The sequence below is a fragment of the Micropterus salmoides genome, unplaced genomic scaffold (assembly GCF_014851395.1).
Source record: "Micropterus salmoides isolate LMB-PRFRI ecotype aquatic unplaced genomic scaffold, ASM1485139v1 Ms_hic_scaffold_13, whole genome shotgun sequence".
In the NCBI taxonomy this organism is placed as follows: domain Eukaryota; kingdom Metazoa; phylum Chordata; class Actinopteri; order Centrarchiformes; family Centrarchidae; genus Micropterus; species Micropterus salmoides.
Window position 1 is genome coordinate 32,920,868 of NW_024040374.1, and position 19,243 is coordinate 32,940,110.

At 39.9% G+C, this 19,243-nt stretch overlaps 1 protein-coding gene across 9 annotated transcripts in view; it reads left to right on the forward strand.

Moving 5' to 3' along the window:
* The first annotated feature begins 616 nt into the window (after positions 1-616).
* Positions 617-19,243, forward strand: part of ptprfa (protein tyrosine phosphatase receptor type Fa) — a 292,974-nt gene continuing 274,347 nt past the window's right edge. For all 9 annotated transcript variants that reach the window (XM_038716868.1, XM_038716869.1, XM_038716871.1 and 6 more), the window contains exons 1-2: positions 617-726; positions 8,389-8,563. In XM_038716868.1, coding sequence (XP_038572796.1) covers positions 8,470-8,563 — 94 coding nt within the window. In that variant the 5' untranslated portion in view covers positions 617-726; positions 8,389-8,469. The remainder of the gene's footprint in view (positions 727-8,388; positions 8,564-19,243) is intronic.

A 19,243-nucleotide genomic window follows, 5' to 3' on the forward strand; every position in this document is an offset into this window, starting at 1 on the left:
TACAGTATGGCTGTCTGTGGCCGGTTTGCTGGGCTGACTCTGTGGATGATTGGGGGAGTAGCTACCCTGTCAAAGTTCCAAAGTCAAATGCAAAAATGATTTACTAAAATAGGATCCAAGCCAACCGTTTTAAAAAGAATAAAGCAGACTAGAGTAACAAAGGTATTCCTGTAAGATTCAATAAACTTCAGTAACTTTAGGAAGACTTGTTTACTTTAAAACAAGATTAAAAGGCTGCAACAGTATCACATGTAAGATTATTTTCCTATCTTTATTTAAGAGTGTGGTCTCTCAATTTTTAGACCACAACTTTTGATTACATGTTCAGGTTGTGTAATGCTTTCCCCACCGTTTTTCCTCGCTCAAAATGAGGCAGTTGGTATCATCTTGATCAGGTGCACCATGCCTTCAACAAGCTCAAGCATCAAACACATTTTGCAATCAACATATTTTAAGAGTTCTAATAATGTGATTGGAGAAATGACAACATGTTAAAGCATATTTATTAAAAAAAAATTCCCTATTCAACATTAACCAAATACAACATACAACTAATGTGTACATTACAATCAACAAATAGAAAGATGTTCCAATCAAATAACATAAGCTCATTTATAGTTTACAGGTCCAGGTGTAACTGATGTGAATTCCTGGGTATTGAAGGTCCACAGACTGTGACAAAACCAACCATCCTCTCTTTTTCTCCTGCTCAGTGTTTCAGTTAAGGTATGTGCAAACATGTCGTTTGAATTTGCCTCCGGTCGTGACCTCAGGGAGGGATCAGTTTAGCATAGGACCTCCTCCATGCCTTCGGCGCAGTAGACGGCCCCACCCACTAAACACGTACTGAATGGACCGCTCCCAGCCCCACCTTCCAACAGTACAAGTCATTCCATCACAGAGCAAGAGCTGGTGGTTGTTCAATCTGTCTTGCAGGAAAAGATTTAACAGTTATGAAGGAAAGGTAAATATTTCTGGTTACGCCACAGTAAGTGCTAGCTAATGCTAACTGTAGCTATCAGCTGACTCTGCCTCAATCAAGGGTCCAAAGCTTCTGTACTAACGTTAGATATGTAAACATTAAAACACCCTGAGAGCACCAAGCTTCCAGTCTAGCTGTACAGCTAACTGGGAAAACTAGACGGGAGTAGCTACCATTATCAGCAGTTAGTGGCTAAAGTAACTGTTCCATCAGGAAACTCCGTAAAAGGACATCGGATGGAAAACCAAAAAGAATTCTCTCCATAAAATATCATACGGTTTCACCAAAATCAGTGAATAAAGTTATGAAGTTGTTGAGTTTTTATAAGTTTTTTGAACAGTAATCAGTGAGACCTAGTCTCGCATTGTTTTGCTCCAATTAAACCTTTGTAGAAAACAACACTATGAGAGGGGTGAGAATAAACCAAACACTGAACAGCTGAACAATAAGCTGAAACTCACTATAAAGGTCAGTAAAGCTGAGGGAAGCTGCAGATTCAGCTGGAAATTCTTTTATTTGATGCCTTGTTAAATATATTGCTTATAGCCTCTTTAAAAATGTAAGGTACAGAATAAAGTTTCTGCTGCAACCCCATGTGTAAAACAATATATGTTTTCCTTGGAAGATGCAAGTGTTGCATAACCTCTAACTATGTATCCTGTATTTTCTTTTTGTCCTAAGAGGTGCTTTAGTCTTTCAAACTGAGTGTTTCTATGAGCTGGCTTATATAGATGGACTTGGATGACCTGGACATTATTGTGTCCAGATATTTTTGGTCATGACCAGTCCTTCATTTTCTTGATGTTTCCAACAATACAACAATTTGTAACCTTCCAGAAACAGACAATCTGACAATTGTGCCTGCAGACGTGTGAAAGTCTCAAGCTTTGCTTTTTCATTCTTCACACAACTACTCATTTACATATATCAGTTTTAAAGAGGAAATTGGTCACAAAGCCAAAGATAAAATAATGCAAGGATTTAACAACAGATCAAAAAATATGATAGGATTCTTTTAGGCTGCTCTGCTTTATATGAAATGCAGTCACATCTATTTTAATACAGTACACACACACACACACACACACACACACACACACACACACACACACACACACTTTTTAAATATCCCAGGTCTTTTGTTGCTTTTGGCATTTACAGTTCTTTCTTCAAGGTTTTTTGTGTATGCCTTATTTAGGCATTGAGACTGAGATGGGAGACCAAAAACAAATCAAAAAATCAATGGCTATATTACTGTAAGGTATTACTGATTTTATCTTATAGAGGATTTAAGGGGGAATTCCAAATTCTGAAGGGGTTAAATCAAAGTCTGGTTACTTCACAATAGAGCATTATACAATCCACATAGTATACCAAACAACATTTACAGTAATAGTTATGGGTTTTCATAGCCATACTTCATAGCCATATGAAGGGTGACTGTGTGAGGGACCTAGCCAGCATGTTTGTGTGCACATATCATATTGCTGCTGTCCTCACACATCAAGTCTAAGTGTATCTAATGTCTTTCAAATGAAGCTGACATGTGTCCCAGTTAGCAAATAAGGTAGCATACTATAGCCGCCAAAGCTACAGTTAGATGTCATTAAGCACAATGGAAGACGGCCCACTGCTTCTGCTGGATCTGTCCACTGTAACCGCTGCCAAGAGAGTGTTTAAATACATAAGTGATAGCCTGTCTGTTCTTCCCTTCCTCTTACTCTAAGACTGGAGGTGCTCCCCTCCCCAGCTCCTCAGTGCACCTCTGTCCCCAGGGATGCTGGGAGATAAGTGAGGGAGAGTGGATCTCAGGGTATGTTTCCCCCCAGGGTAGTCAGATCATCCTAACCTCAACAAGTGTCTGCTGGGTCTGAGCAGATTGTCTGTGATGATGTTACCATGACAACTGCAGGAACCACACCACATTAAAAAAGATATTGTACAGACAAATAATAACACCACCGTCAAAGTTGGACACATAATAAATATGATTAATATGATTAATCTTCCTAAATGTTTTTCCTCTCGGGAACTTTCCACCAACTCCTGAGAAAATGCTCCACTACGTTCACCACGTAGTCTAGGTTCTGGGCTGGGCAGGTAGTGTACAGTGGGTTTATCAGAGCTTTTTCACTAGAAACAGCTGGCTGCTGCTGCTGGAAACCAAATTGATTAGAGTGCTGAGACTGAACCAAAGGGTGGATGTGCTGTAAAACCAAGCTAAAAGAGGCCAAAAAGCTGCAGGTATAAACTGATTAAAAATAACAGTAAAAATATAGATTTTCACTATAAAAGTTTTTAATTCTGTTACATTTAAGCAAAGCAAAAAAGGGATGTGACTGTTTTAGATTTTCACATCAACGCACCTGTCCATAAGACCATTGACTTGTAGTCATGCAAAATGTATGGTCTCTCTCTCTCTCTCACTGAATGTTACCACTCAGCACCCATTAACTAACTGCACTTCAGTTGGTCAACCAGCCAATGTTAGCATAACATGGCCAGAGTAGTTTCTGGTTTCTTGATGTGGTCGCACTGTCTTGTATTGATGACTTGTAAAAACAGTGATCACATAGAAATTGTTGTCATGGTTATCATCTATAATAAAAAGTTGATTTTGGTCACAAATCAAACTGAAAAGTTTGAGGTGCTGTAGAATGGATGTGTTGTGATTTTGCGAGATGGAAGAGTGCACATGAAAGTGTTGTTGCAGTTGTCTTTGCAGTGCTGTTGTTCCAGGAAGACTGTGGAAATCCAGTACTTAGTCTCATCCCTGCCTTCCTGTCACAGCACACCTAACGACACGTCAAAGATGTTGGAAATTGTCCTCAAACTTTCTCTGAACCCTTTCTGTAAGACTTTCTGTAATTGTTCAACTTTCAGAATGAACATTGAAAGTGGGTTTTCAGTCACACAGTGTGGAAACATTTAAGCGTTCATGAATAATATACAGTATACTGAAAGGCACATAAACTGGATGAATGTGTCCAGCTCCAGCTGTCGGCTGTGTGCATTTGCTTGAATGTTTAATCCCATGTTATATATGTCAAAGTGTTCTTGACAGAGACAAATACATTGGCATTTTGGGAGCAACCCTAAAATGAATTTAAATGCATTAAATGTAATGTTATGTACTGATATTCAGTCAATTACAATATGCAACTTATCACATGTAAAAAAAAAAATAGCTTTCTTACAGCTTGCATGGAATTATGGAACTAAATGACTGTTCACAGTGTGATCACTATTTCACTTTTTATTTTGGCCAACTGGGGGCAGCAGAACAAGCTGTAAAAACGCATTGACATGTTATCGCTGTATGAAGTTGATATGGATAAGGTATCAGTAAACAAATCTCGCAGATACAGACTAACATTAATATTAATTTGAAGATGTGTTTGTGGTTACTACCACTGGTCTGGTATCCAACAAACGCTCACCAGCTAGTCTCTGTGTATGTCTGCTGTGTGGTGTTGGAAATGAGGATGATAAGAGCAGTGAGACTGAACCAAACAGGGCCATAAAACCAAAACACTGAGCAGCTGAAACACTCCTTACAGAAACTGCAGCGTTTACTTGGCAAGGCTGATATATTTTCCAGCTTCACTAGAGCTAGTTATTTGGAAATAATGCGCACCCTCCAGCTAAACAGAACCACATGTTCTCATGTCAGTTATATAAATATAACCATCCCATTCCTGAAATATTAGCACCCCTGGTGATGCTGAGTAAAAATGTGACAAAAAGAAAAAATGACAAGTAAGGACAGGGAGGGGTACAACTGTATCTGATTACATGCCTTATTTTTGTACTTAGGCACTAAGATGACACAGCACAAACATTTATCAGTCATCAGTCATCTGACACGGCTTTGTGACTCTACTCCTGAGCATGGGTCTGACACTGCTCAGCGTTGATATGACAGTGTGCTTCTCGTATGGATTACATGTTGCATTTTCTCCATAGTATCATTCTGTGATTTAGCAGAGACTGCGGTCAGTCTCAGTGGAACTAAACCGCAGTGTAGGTATGAATGAATCATAGGTAGTATAAGTAGCACATGTGTACATTATCTCACATTATCATCACAGAGTATGGTCTAGACCTGCTCTTTTATGAGCGCTCTGAGATAACTGTTGCGTTTTTCACCCGCAATTCCGTTTTCACAGCAGCAGAGGAGCCGTGTGGAGCAGGCTTGTTGTTAATTACCGATAGAGCCCACCGTGATATGAATGACGTCGTCACCAACAGCTGTATTCACTGTTGCTTTACCTGGTCCATGCTTTACAATATCCATCGTTGTCTTCTAACGTGATACAAGAACGCGTCTCTTTCTGTGTGTTTCTCTGCAGATGTAGTGAGCGTTGCGTCTTCTTCACTGGTAAATAACTTCCACACACCTAAGATGTGTTTTAGTCTGTGTGTGTGTGTGGCTGGGACATGAGGTTACTGTCTGTGCACACATGTGAAACAAGGCGCAGCCTGTTTGTAACGTCCAGTGTCACCGGCAGAAAATTGGATATTTGACACTGCTGGGCCCTGGTCACTGGTCGGAGCAGAGTAAGCAAGGCAAGGCAAGGCAAGTTTATTTGTATAGCACAATTTAACAACAAGGTCATTCAAAGTGCTTTACATAAAACATAAAAGCAACAGGGAAATATGTAAAAGTTTAAAAGCAACATAAAATATAATAAAAGTTACAGTGTTACAATCAGGGTTAAAAGAGTTAAATGGAAAATAATAAAAAGCTAAAAACAAAGAAAAAGAAAACAGGACAGTAAAAGTTACAGTGCAGTGTAAGTTATCAATAAAAAGAAAAATCTTAAATATTTAATTAATGCAATGGTAAAAAGAAAGTCTTCAGTCTTAATTTAAAAGAACGGACTGTTTCAGCAGACCTGTAGTTAGCATAATAACTGAACGCTGCTTCTCCTTGTTTAGTTTTGACTCTGGGGACAGAAAGCAAACCTGCCCCAGACGACCTGAGAGGTCTGGATGGTTCAACGAAGCAGAAGATCGGAAATGTATTTTGTCCCTAAACCATTTAGTGCTTTATAAACTAACAGCAGGATTTTGAAATCAATTCTTTGACATACAGGAAGCCAATGTAAAGACCTCAGAACTGGAGTGATGTGATCCACCTTTTTGGTCTTAGTGAGGACTCGAGCAGCAGCGTTCTGAATCAGCTGCAGCTGTCTGATGGATTTCTTAGGGATGCATGGATAAGCTTTTCCAGGTCCTGCTGAGACATAAGTCCTTTAATCCTTGATATATTGATGATAGTAGTGATAGTAGGCTGACTTTGTAATTGTGTTAATATGGCTCCTCAAATTCAGGTCTGAGTCCATGACTACACCAAAATTTCTGGCTTGATTTGTGGTTCTTAACATTACAGATTGAAGTCGAGCACTGACTTTCAATCGTTCCTCCCTGGCTCCAAAAACAATAACTTCAGTTTTATCCTTGTTTAATTGAAGAAAATTGAAAAAAATCGTTGACCTGCTCAATACAGTTACTCAGCGCCTGTATGGGATCATAGGCCCCTGGTAAAATGGTTATGTAAATCTGTGTGTCATCTGCATAATTATGGTAACATATTTTGTTGTTTTTCATAATCTGAGCCAGTGGAAGCATGTAAATGTTAAACAAAAGAGGTCCCAGAATGGAGCCTTGGGGAACTCCACATGTCATTTTTGTCATCACAGATGTGTGATTACCTATAGACACAAAGTAGTCCCTGTCCTTTAAGTAGGATTCAAGCCAGTTTAGTACTATGCCAGAAAGTCCAACCCAGTTTTCAAGTCTGTCTAGTAATATGTTGTGGTCGACCATGTCGAATGCAGCACTGAGATCCAATAATACTAAGACTGAATTCTGCCACTGTCAGTGTTTAAATGGATGTCATTGAAGACCTTAACAAGAGCTCTCTCAGTGCTGTGGTGTGGTCAAAAACCTGACTGGAAGACATGAAAACAGTTATTTAGTGCCAAGAAAGCACTAAGCTGTTGAAAAACAGCCTTTTCAATGATTTTACTTAAAAATGGGAGATTTGATATGGGCCTATAATTGTCTAGATTGCTCTTTTTTAAAAGTGGCTTAATGATTGCAGTTTTCAGGGCCTGTGGGAAAAAACCTGTGAGGAGAGACATGTTGACAATTTGTAGTAGATCTGAGGCCATGCATTTAGACACATTTTTGAAAAAAACTGTTGGCAGAATATCAAGGCAGCATGAGGAGGATTTCAGATGTTGTATTATGTCCTCCAGGTTTTTATGGTTAATAGAATCAAATTGTCTCATGCTATATGAATTGTTTTTAAGTGGACACAGGGACAAGACATATCCTGTTACTGACATGGAAGCACTGATTGCTTGTCTAATTGTTTGAATTTTGTCTGTGAAAATAAACGGCCTATTTCAGTCCCCAGCTGATCAATCATAGAAAAATAATTGGTTATCATAACTTTTTGTCATGATTAATTTATTAATGACTCATCATCATCTGTATTAAAGACAAAAGAATCATCTTGTTTAAAGTGCATACAACAAGCTCCTCATTGCACTCTGTGTATGGTGCAGAAGCTATAGAGAGAGGCAAGTTATTGATGCAACAAGCTGTATCCAACAGCTGTAACAGTTGGCTGAACAAACCTATTTGTTGCATACTGTTACATACCCAGTGTGTAAAAAAACACATTTGTTAGGGTTAGGGTTACACTCACACACATACACGCTACGCCTACACATGCGCACAGATGACCCAGGGTTAGGGTTACAATTTTGGATTTATTCACACACTTTAAAAACATTTATTGAAAGTTTTATTCTTTTTACATATTGGGTGGAGCTCCTGAATAATGTGTTTCTCATAATTGTAGGTGTGTTGAAGTAAGTAAGTAAGTATTGGTGTGAGTGTATTAAATAAAAACCATAAGTAATAATGTTGAGCAAGTGGGAAAGCTTTAATGAACAATGTTGAAATGCAGATTCATAGGTGTCATATGACCACACAACCTCTTTAACATCATTTAACTTCAACATGTTCCCAGTCAAACTCACACACGCTACCAAGATCATTGGTCTCCCCACACCAACCCAATACAAATGCACAAGACATCACCCACTCAATTCCCACATCACTGTACTATTTTCTGGGAACAGGTACAAGTCCCTGAGGTGCAGAAAGGCTCGCTGGCCTGGGTACCAGGTACTAAACTCGCTATGATTCTCGTTTTCATGTTTTTGTCTGTTGCTTTGTGCTGTTGTGTTGTGCTTCATGTATTCTGTCTGTCACTGGTGTGTGGTGATGTGTGTCTTCACTGTGATGTACAGTGCTGTGAAAGACAATGTTCAGGCGGGGACAGTAAAGTCTAACTAAGTAACATCAGCTGTCTTGTCTCGTCACAGGCGTCACTCTATGATTGTGTGAGGTCGTAGCCGATCAGCAGCAGTGTCAGGACCAGAGGAGAGTGTACCAGTAGGAAGACCATGGACCTTAGATTCAGAAGGCTGTTGCTTCTCACCAGGGCAGCTCTTCATCTCCTGCTGCTGGCCAGACTGGTGCTGCCTTCTCATTCAGAAAGTGAGTACTAATATTATCCACACAGCTCAGAGCTCTGCCCACATGTTAACAGTTTTACAGACCGGTAAGATACATTAGCTGCTATAGAGTCAGAAGAGATTTACACATGGTAGCTCCGCTTTAATCTTGAGAAGCTGCAGAGCTGCAGTCTCTATTCATTCACTTACACTATAAATTTCCAGCTAAACTGAGGCTTAATGTTGACCCTTTTCTCTCTGCTTGCCTGCCAGTGAGTGTCATGAGTTGTAGTTTTTCCCTGTGAGTTTGAGTTTTTGCCATTTGTTTCTGGTGTCCTTCTTTTTACCTGTTCTTCTCGTTTCTTTGTCCTTAGTGTTTATGTCTTGTCTGGTGTTCTAGCTCGTAGTCCTGTGTTGATTTGATATTGCTTTGGTTTGGTAGTCTAGTTGTTATATTGTTTCTTAGTCACTGCCTTAAATCTTGTTCCTGCGTTTTAGTTCTTTGTCCTTGTTCCCAGTCCTGTACCTTAGTTCATGTTAAGTGTTCACTCTGGTCTGTTTTGTGTTCAGTGACCTGTGTTCCGTCTGTTCCCTCGGTTGTCACTCTGCCTGCATGTCAGTCTCTCGGTTTCCCTCTGCTTACTGTGTCTCTCTCTCTCTCTCTCTGCCTGCCTCGTTAGTCTCATGTCTGTCACCTGTGTTGCCCCCGCCCTGCTCCTTAGTCCCTGTGTGTATATACCTGGTGTTTCTGTCTTGTCCTTGTCGGGTCATTGTTTATTGTCACCCAGTATTACAGTGTGTTACCTTGTTGCCAGCCTACTCGTCGTGTCTCCCTGTTTCCCTGCTTATTTTGGATTTTGGATTCTGGTTTTCTCATTTGGATTACTTTGTTTTGGACTCTGTCATCAGCCACTCAGTTTGTAAGTGTGCTCGCCTTTGTTTGTTTATTAAAACCCCTTGAACTGTACCTCCTTTGCCTTGCATCCTGCATTTGGGTCCTCCAACCTGCTCAACCCTGCCTTCACCACCATTCCGTGACAGTGAGTGTGCAGAGTTTTGCGTGCATACCGTGCTGCCGACCGATTGCGGTTCCTCGTGGGTCTATTTCATGTACTATTTAAAAAAGATGTAATATTCTTTGTGTTCATAAATGGTGATAATTGATCCCAACGTCCTGTGAGGTACGAACAACTCTGCACAACAATTGTGAAGTTAAGGCTCTCTACATCTCTACAGCAAGTTCATCTTCTGCCACTACACACTCACACATACATGCTACGCCTACACATGTGCACAGACGACCCAGGGTTAGGGTTACAATTTTGGATTTATTCACACACTTTAAAAACATTTATTCAAAGTTTTATTCTTTTTACATGTTTACTTACAGCATTAAACATTGAAATGTATATTGTAAAGGGAGTATATTAACTTATTGGGAGAAAACTGGTAGTTCTATGTAAAATCAGATGTTGAGCACCCCCATATAGCCAAAATGGCATGATCCTTGTTTTTTCTGCGAAGCTTTGACTGTGAGATTGACAGTCGAAAAGATCTGTATTTAAAACAAAGAGCAAACCAAATTCTGAAAACCCCCTCATAAAAACAGCTGTTTTAGGGCCCATGTCCATCAAAGCGTTTTTTCTGATGCCAGCGTCTTTTTTCAATTCATTGCATTGGGAATGGCGCGTTTTTCCAAGCTGGTTAAAGGAGCGTGACGAGACGCTGGGCGTCTTTTCCGCACTGGGTGCTGAGCGTTTTACCCAGCTGTCCAATCACAGTGCAGGAGGGGCGGGACAAACAGCGCACCGCGCACATCCGATCTTCAACAAAATGATGTGTTTCCTCGCACGCAAAATCTCACGAACCCACGTACGGACAGTCTGTGCTCTCATGTTTCAGCCTTCTCTTCATGCAGAGCAAGAGCCAGAGCAAATAGGCCTACGTACTTTGTGGTGACATTTTTACATTCAGTAAAATTAAGTAGGCTACCCTACTTGCAGCACATCGCCTCCACGGAAATGATGTATCATAGCAACCACAGCATCTCGGAAAAAAAACACTGCTCCTCCAAAACGCACCCTAGCGCTCCCAGCCTAGGGTTTTTCAGAAGAGCAGGTGGCGTTTTCAGCTGGCAAAAAAGGCTTTGGTGGACACGGGCCCTAATGCTGCACTCAACATTCTACCACGCCCGGTTACTTAGCAACGGCCATTGTTTAGACGTCTTTTGATAAACAGGCTGCCATATCACAAGCTGGAGCTATATAGGAGATAGATATGTCGATGAATATCCAAGAAGTTCTGGAAGTGACATGAAGGAGAATCAGATGAGGAGAGATAATAGTGGAGTGTGTAAGTCACTGTGTGTGTGTGTGAGAGAGAGAGAGATGCTCCTTTTCTTTATTCTAATTGCGTAGGCTAACTGAAACATCATGTTATACATATTGCAATGCATTTGAGAAGTCTACAATTTTTCAACCCGCCAAAGTGGTTAACAGGAACAACTGTGTTACCCACCACGGATGTAATCCGCCTGCATTTGGCAGGTGTTAATGTCAAGCCCTGGCTGTTAATGTTTTACATGGAAACAGTTTACTTCAGTATATTATTTTTGCATCAGTTTTCTGATCAAATGCTGTATTCTGATTAAACAACACAAAGAGCATTTGTAATTCCTCTGCCTCTCACACTTGATCTGAGTAGCTCTACAGCAGACCCATTCACAGACAACAAAAATCCATTGTCACCCAATCTTTCCATTGTACTATTACATAATGGGAAGATTAAATAAAAAATCACATTGACATTAAAATCCAGTCCTACCACTCCATTGTCTAGACAGGGATAGTACATTTTGGGGGAAAAAAATTGCACTTCAAAAACATTTACTGAAAGTTCTATTCTTTTTACATGTTTATTTACAGCATTAAATGTTGAAATGTATGTTGTAATAGGCTGTATATTAACTTATTGGGAGAAAACTGGTAGTTCTATGTAAAATCAGACGCTGAGCACCCCCATAAAGCCAAAATGGCATGATCCTTGTTTCTCTGCAAAGCTTTGACTTTGAGATTGGCAGTCGAATTAGGCTCCGCCCATCGAAGCATCGAATCTTTGACTATTCGGGGTCAGCCCTAATTTTTATTAAAACTCCATGCCGGAGATAGCCGTGGCTGGAGCCATTATGTTTTGGGGTTGTCCATCTGTCTATTCTGGTGAATGTGATATTTCAGGAACGCCTTGAGGGAATTTCTTACATTTTGGCACAAAGGTGCACTTGGACGCAAGAATTACCTGATTAGATTTTAGTGGTCAAAGGTCACTATGACTTCATAACACACGTTTTGGGTACCTGTACCACAACATCTTCATACAACACTCCTAATCACAGCTAAAGGAGATCAGAGATCCCAGGATCTGGCTTCACTTTATTTTAAAAAATATAAAAAAGAAACCTCCAACGCGTCACATAAGTTGGTGGAACTCAGCATGTTGGATCTCTTTTAGCCAGGGGTGTGTTTTTAGGATCTTGAAACATTGGTGGCTTAGCCAAGCCCATAAAACATCATATCTTCACATAATAATTGACTCCCCCCACCCCAAAGTTAAGTCTGTAAAGCAGTAAAGCAACAGTAAACATCCTATACTTATACTGCACAACAAAACTCACAACAACACTATTAACTATTTTGATGTCATGTGTGTAATTATAATAATAATTTAACAACAAAACTGCAACAGTATGAACAGGAGGGTCTGGGGGTACTCCTCCAGAAAACTGTGTGTTAAATACTTAATTTCCTGCATTCTGGTGTTTTTCTCCACCAATTTCTGCCTTTTCTGCATCAATTTATTGTGGAAATTATTCATGTAAAGGGACACACAAAATTCAGATGTTGCTGAATTGTGGCAAATATTTAAGAACATTATAATGTTTTATGACCTGATTATTTATTTCCATCTTAAATGTGAAATTGTACTACTGCCTGCCTTGGCCAGGACATTCTTGGACAAAGAGTGTTTGGTTTAATAAAGGTATAATAAAACAATTTAAAATCTAAAACTGTAACAGAATATAATGCACAGCAGCTCTCAGCTTTCAGATATGTTTCTCCTATAGATCAACTTTTAATATTATCACTGCTCATCAACACACGCAGACGTGACTGATAAGGTAACCTCTTTAAATGCATGTGGCACCTTTTTACCTCATCAATAATAAATGAAATCATTTTACTAACTCCTGGACTTTAATAGCTCCTGTGTTTTAGCAGGTTTTCTGCTCATGGTCATTCAGAATCTAACTGGGTTCTCTGACATTTTCAGAATAAAGGATATTTTGAGAGGTCAAACAGGATAAATCATAATAAACTTTGCAATCAATCCGCGGTCCACCTGCGTGCCACACCGTGTGGAAGGGATCCATACCACGGATTCTGCAACCCATTGCACCACTACTATCCATGGTAGTGTGGGGATTTAATTCTTGCATGTTTTGTTGTGCAGGATCACAGCCCCTATGTGTCCACATGAGGAAAGGTGAAGATAGTCTATCAGAGTAAAAATGATGATCTATTGCATTAGACTAGGCAACTTGATGAGTTTATTTTTTTGAGTAGCCCATTAAAATATTCCTGCAAATGCAGTGAAGACGCTGATTATCTGTAATTTAGCTATTTCTACAATTATTTTCCTTTTTAAATCTCCATGAAGGTGTTTATAAGATCACTTTAAAATATCACTTTGGCTGCCCAGCCAACTTTTGTTACCTGTGCCTTTTATTATGGAGATGGAGCCAACCAAACCGCTTGCTTTGCAGTAGTGCAGGCTGCCAATACAATGTGATTATTCATGAAGCATCTAAATAATCTTCACAATGCAAAGAATTATTGTGGCAGTAACACGAGAGCAGCTCGTTGTTGAAGCAGGTAAACCTGCACACAGAGGAAGCTGTGCGTCATGCGTAAAACCCAACAGAAATATTTTATCCACCCATATTTTCTCTCTCTCTCTCTCTCTCTTGCCGACTTGTTAAAGAGCGACGCAGGCTGCGCTCACTAGATTTCAGTTGTATTAGTAGAACATAACCCCTTAAACTGAAAACATATTTGCCTGATTTTCTAAATGTTTGCATCTGCCCAACTCTGTGACCGTGACAAGTTCCCAACCAGTGCATTACTGCGTAACTGTGCACACAGCCTGGATGCGCTCATTTCGGTTCAGATTACAGACTGGTTAAGTTATAAAAGGTATGAATGGAAAATGTAGCGAAATTAAGAGTAGGCCTACATTAGATGTATCCACCCCTGCTGCAGACATCATCACTGCTGCCTTCAGCTAGAAGTAACAGCAGCACCAAAGAAAAGTCTGTAATATTGAGGCACTTTCCTACACCGGCCTCTAGCAACGTTTTTTTTCCTCCCTCAACATTTCTATAGGCTACATTTTGTCCGCGACTGATGGAGTGTGTGTGTGAGTGATTGACTGGTCACTTAGTAAACCGCCTCCTATGAGCCAGCTCCTAATCGTCTGATCCAGGAAGGCAATGCGAAATAAAAGTTTACATTAGGAAACAATGTAAATGGGGGGGGAACAAAACATAGATTATGAAATGAAATATGTATAATTGCTCCTCTGCCTATCAGGTGATTAACCTCACCATAAATCCACACGTTAATTTCTCTGATAAAGTGCAGCTCACAGCTTCAGGTGGAGCAGAGAGGACAGACACAGAGCTACAGCTGGGTCATCTTATTCTGCTAATTTGCAGGAGAATAAATAATAACAATAATCTCTCTCGCTCGCTCCCACGCACGTAACGTTAGTTAAATTAGTAAAGTTCAATTTTCGGCCTTTGTTGTTTGTTTTTTAAAAATCCTTCTGAGATCCGGGGCTTTTCAAAAAACATCCGGGGCTATAGCCCTGAATGCCTAGGGCTAAGGAATATATAAAGAATAAATTGGACCAATGTTTGGTTATTTGTGGCTGCTAGATCTGTCTAGATCTCTCTAGCCACTGTGCCTTCAGTTACTCTTCACAGTCTATTTGCTATACCCTGCATCCAGTAAAGTGAACAGGAGAAACACTGAAGAGGTCAACTTCATGCAGCTCCAATTATGAGCAATGAAGCAGAGTCATGTCTAGGTTTGGAGACTAATAAATGACCTGCATGCATTGACCAGACCCTAGGTAATGCAATGATGGTTCTTTGGTTCTCCCATGAGAATCCTATTAAACCATGTCAGCTATGCTTAATGAGCACAACATCAAATATGAGGAGAACAAAGGAGGTAGAGGTGAAAGGTTGAGTAGGAAATGGAAATTTATATTAGTTTAGTCAGAAAGGGAAATTCGTTTGACATCACATACAGCTACACAACATCAGAGCTATAGAAAGCTACTATCTGGGCTGCTTGGATCACTGATAATATGCAAATGCAGAAGTCAATTTAGGAGAGCATGGTGCATCAATCAAAATCAGTCCACTGGCATCAGCATTTACCAGACATCCAGTGTTTAAAGTGTGAGCTGTCAGATGATTTGTCCAGTCAAAATGTACATTTTATCATCCGACAACAATGAGTCATTTATAAAAGGACTAAAAGATTAAAGCCTCTCAACAGCTGGCCAAAGCTTTGAAAAATTAAACCCAAGTTGCGCAAGAGGAATGCAAAAGTATTCTTCCCCTTAGGAGTCTGAATGTGTTCATCAGATTATGCATCCTGCCTGAACTGGAGCATAAGCTAGGAGTTATAAGACCCCGCACCACTGAGCTGATAACAAACCAACAAGTGCCCAGGCCCAAGAGAGCTTTTGGATATCCAAACCAGACCTTTGTAAAAACAGCAAGAAGCTCCAGGCAGAACACCAACACTACAGGTGATGAAGAAATGAAGAGTAAACACAACAACATTGTGACTCCATATGTGTCTGGAGTATCAGAGAACCTCAGGAGGATTTTCAACAAACACCAAATCCCTGTGTTTTTTAAACCCAAGAACACGCTAAGACAAAGACAGGTCCATCTGAAGGACTGCACATTACAGTACAGTACAGTACAGTTACCATTTGAGTCCAATCAATCCAATGAAATGTGAGAATAACCTGAACAATGTTAGACCAGAAGCAGAGCAGGAAATGGAAATTTCATCACCTGCTTTGGAAGTACAATGTTATTTGCTGATTCAGGATTTAATTTTACTGGGTATGACCTGTAGACCCTCGAGTGAAGTAACCTTACTCCCACATGTACCATTAACTCACAGAACAGCTAGTGAAATATTGGTTGATAAAACATGAGCTAAATGTTGTGGGACAATACAGGAACTAAAAGCTTTGTTGGTTATATGTTAGTGCATGGTTATCTGTCCTTCTGAAAGTAAACAATTTTTCAACGTACGTCAGTCATTTAAAGCACAATCACTGTATTATCAAATGTTTGTATAGTGCATTACTAGTCTTCCTGTCAGTAGCAAAGTATAATTATTCTTTCAGTCTGTTTTCTTTGTGTATTATTGTGTGTGGAAGTAAAAGCAAACAGCAGGTTCAGCTCTAACAGCAGTGATTGGAGAACATATGTAGGCCAGGCAGGAGCAGGATGATGCATCTAAGCCTCAGAGGTGGAGGAGTAGGTCTTCAGACGGGACTGTTTCTGATCAACAGGTTCATTATCGGGGCTAGTTTCTTTATGGCTGCAATGAACACACTGTGTAATTTCCCTCTATAATTTAGCAGATAGGAATTCATCAGGGGAGCTGTGTCAGCAATTACCTTCCAGTATGAGCACTCGGCACTCTCTGGAGAAAATGAGAATCACTCAGAGTTGAGATTTTCTCATATAGAAGCCATTTTAAACCCTTTGAACCTGATTGAGGCAGCTTGTGTCAAAAACTTCACCCTCAGAAGTATAGCTCAGTCAAATTACATTTATTCATTTAGCTGATGCTTTTATCCAGCGACTTACAACTGCTATATATGTCCGAGGTCGCACGTCTCTGGAGCAACTAGGGGTTAAGTTTCTTGCTCAGGGACACAATGGTGGATATGTTAGAGTGGGGATTTGAACCCGGGTCTCTAACACCAAGGCATGTGTCATATGCACATTTTTTTTCCAATGATGTTAGTATCGCCAATGGGCACTGCTGATGAAAGTCTCTACATCTACCTAAAATCATATAATAAAGCCATTTCTGTAAGTTATCATAATATAATGCCACATAATCATCACATTTAGATGTTTTAGAATCAAAAGTAATCCAGTGGCGGTTGTCTGTACTAGGGCTGACCCCGAGTAGCGGAAGATTTGATGCTTCAATGGGCGGAGCCTGATTCGACTGTCAATCTCACAGTTGAAGCTTTGCTGCGAAACAAGGATCATGCCATATGCAATATGAGGGTGCTCAGCGTCTGATTATACATAGCACTAGCAGTTTTATCCCAGTACGTTAATATACAGCCTATTACAATATAAATTTCAATATATAACGCTGTAAATAAATAAATCCAGAATTGTAACCCTAACCCTGAAGGTAGGGGGCATCCTCATGTGTAGGCGTAGCTGTATGTGTGTGAGTGTGTAGTGGCAGTAGTGGAACTTGCTGTAGAGACGGAGCCTTAACTTCACCATTGTTGTGCAGAGTTGCGAGGAACCGCGACTTGCATGCAGCTGTCGGCTGCACGGCATGCACGCGAAAATCTGCACAAGACCGTTGAATGGCAGGCGAGCAGAGAGAAAAGGGTCAACAATAAGCCTCAGTTTAGCTGGAAATGTACAGTGTAAGTTACAGTGACTAATGAATAGAGACTACAGCTCTGCAGCTTCTCAAGATTAAAGCGGACCTACCGTTTGTTACCCCCCCCTCTCGCAATCACCGCACACAAACACAGTACATGATTCGACTATAGGCAAGACTTGACAATTCTGATTGGACTATGTAAATCTTTAATTGGGGACATCTGTACATCCATTTTTACAGTGGTTACTGACCTATGAAATAGTATTTTGACAAAATTATCTGAACTCAAGGTACACTTTTTGTGGAGCTGCCCACTGCTGGTCTACCGACTAATCAAAGCTCTTTATAGCTCTTGCCAACTATGCCTTCTGCCTGTAAATAAAGGAAGTGAATACCAAGCAAAAAATCCTTGGATTCCAGGAGTCAAAAAGAATCCAGTAGCTTTGTGGATATGATGATGCACTGGAGGATTCTGCTGTGGTGTTTGTGTGGTTGGCCAGAAGGCAGTTTCTTGTACTTTTCTTGGCCTTAACTTAATCCTAAATGGATTTTGTGGTGATGATGATTATTTTTCTATTATTATTTCATGACAAAAGGCATGAGGAAAACAAAACAGGACAATTAACAATGTTTGTGTGTATGTGTGTGTGTGTGTGCCCCGTCACTGTGTTCCAACGTCTACAACATAAGGTAAATGGTAGAGACGGAAAGAGAAGTCACAAGCTAAAGGAAAGCATGGTAACTCAGTGTGCACTAATCGTAAACCGCTCCTAGACCCTACATTACAGACTGGCAGTCAGATTCAGCTGTGTTTGAGGACAGGAATAAGATGTCATCATTTGTTAACACATTATTGTGGGTGGGTGGTTCTACCTGTGCACACTGCTTCAGTTTAATGCAGACAGGTAAAACCGCCATTAAGCTTTCATCTGGTGATTATTTGATAAAGGTCTGTGTAATTCTCTGGTTTATCAGTGAAGTGTATGAAACAACACTATAGACTGGAGTCTCTTCTTACAGTGAGAAGCAGGCCGACAGCTGTCTCAAAAATTAGGATGTCCCTGCTTCTGCAAATATGGCAATGTGAGGCGTTGTGAATGAGATGGATGAATGGAAATTTTGATTTTAAAACATTTAATCATACAGCATCTATCAAACTCTCCACATGCGCTGATGGAAATTACCTCTTTGAATGAAAATAACCACTTTTCATTATTTTAAAACATTAGGCTATAAAGCTGAGCACAGTTGATGTAAATGTTATTTCTATCTAAACCTGTAGACTTTTAAATGGCATAAAGTGTTTGTTTTTTTCAAAAATCATGTAATGATTTGAAATAAATGGTTCTAAATGACCTGTACTCGCTTGAAGTGCTAACCATACAACTAAGTACAATAAAATATCCTGCAATTTAGTGATATGGGGGTTATTTTTGTAGCCTGAAGCACTCTGGTCTACTTTAGCTTGACAGCTTGTACAAATGCTTGGTCCTGATTGCAAACACAAACTGACTCTGCAAGATAAACGGATCCAACAACAGCTGCTGATAATGGTCATGTATACCCACAGACAAAACTGCCTGAAAATTATAATATGACTCACAACTGACTTTGAGATGACTGAGATTGAGATTGAGAAAAGAAAAGAATAACAGTGTTGAAATTGCCTATAAAGCCATTTTGATCGAGATCTTTGAATGTGCACATGCGTGCATTACAATCTACAGTCCTCCTCTCCTCTGGGGTCTGACCACATGATGGCTGCTGGTAGGAATTTACTTAAAGCTGATTCAAATACTATGTTAGGATTTTAAATTGAGTAGGCATTAATGTACTAAAATACAGGTGCTGATCATATAATCAGAATATCATCAAAAAGTTGATTTATTTCAGTAATTCCATTCAAAAAGTAATAAATTGGATATTATATTCATTCATTACATACAGACTGATATATTTCAAATGTTTATTTCATTTAATTGTGATGA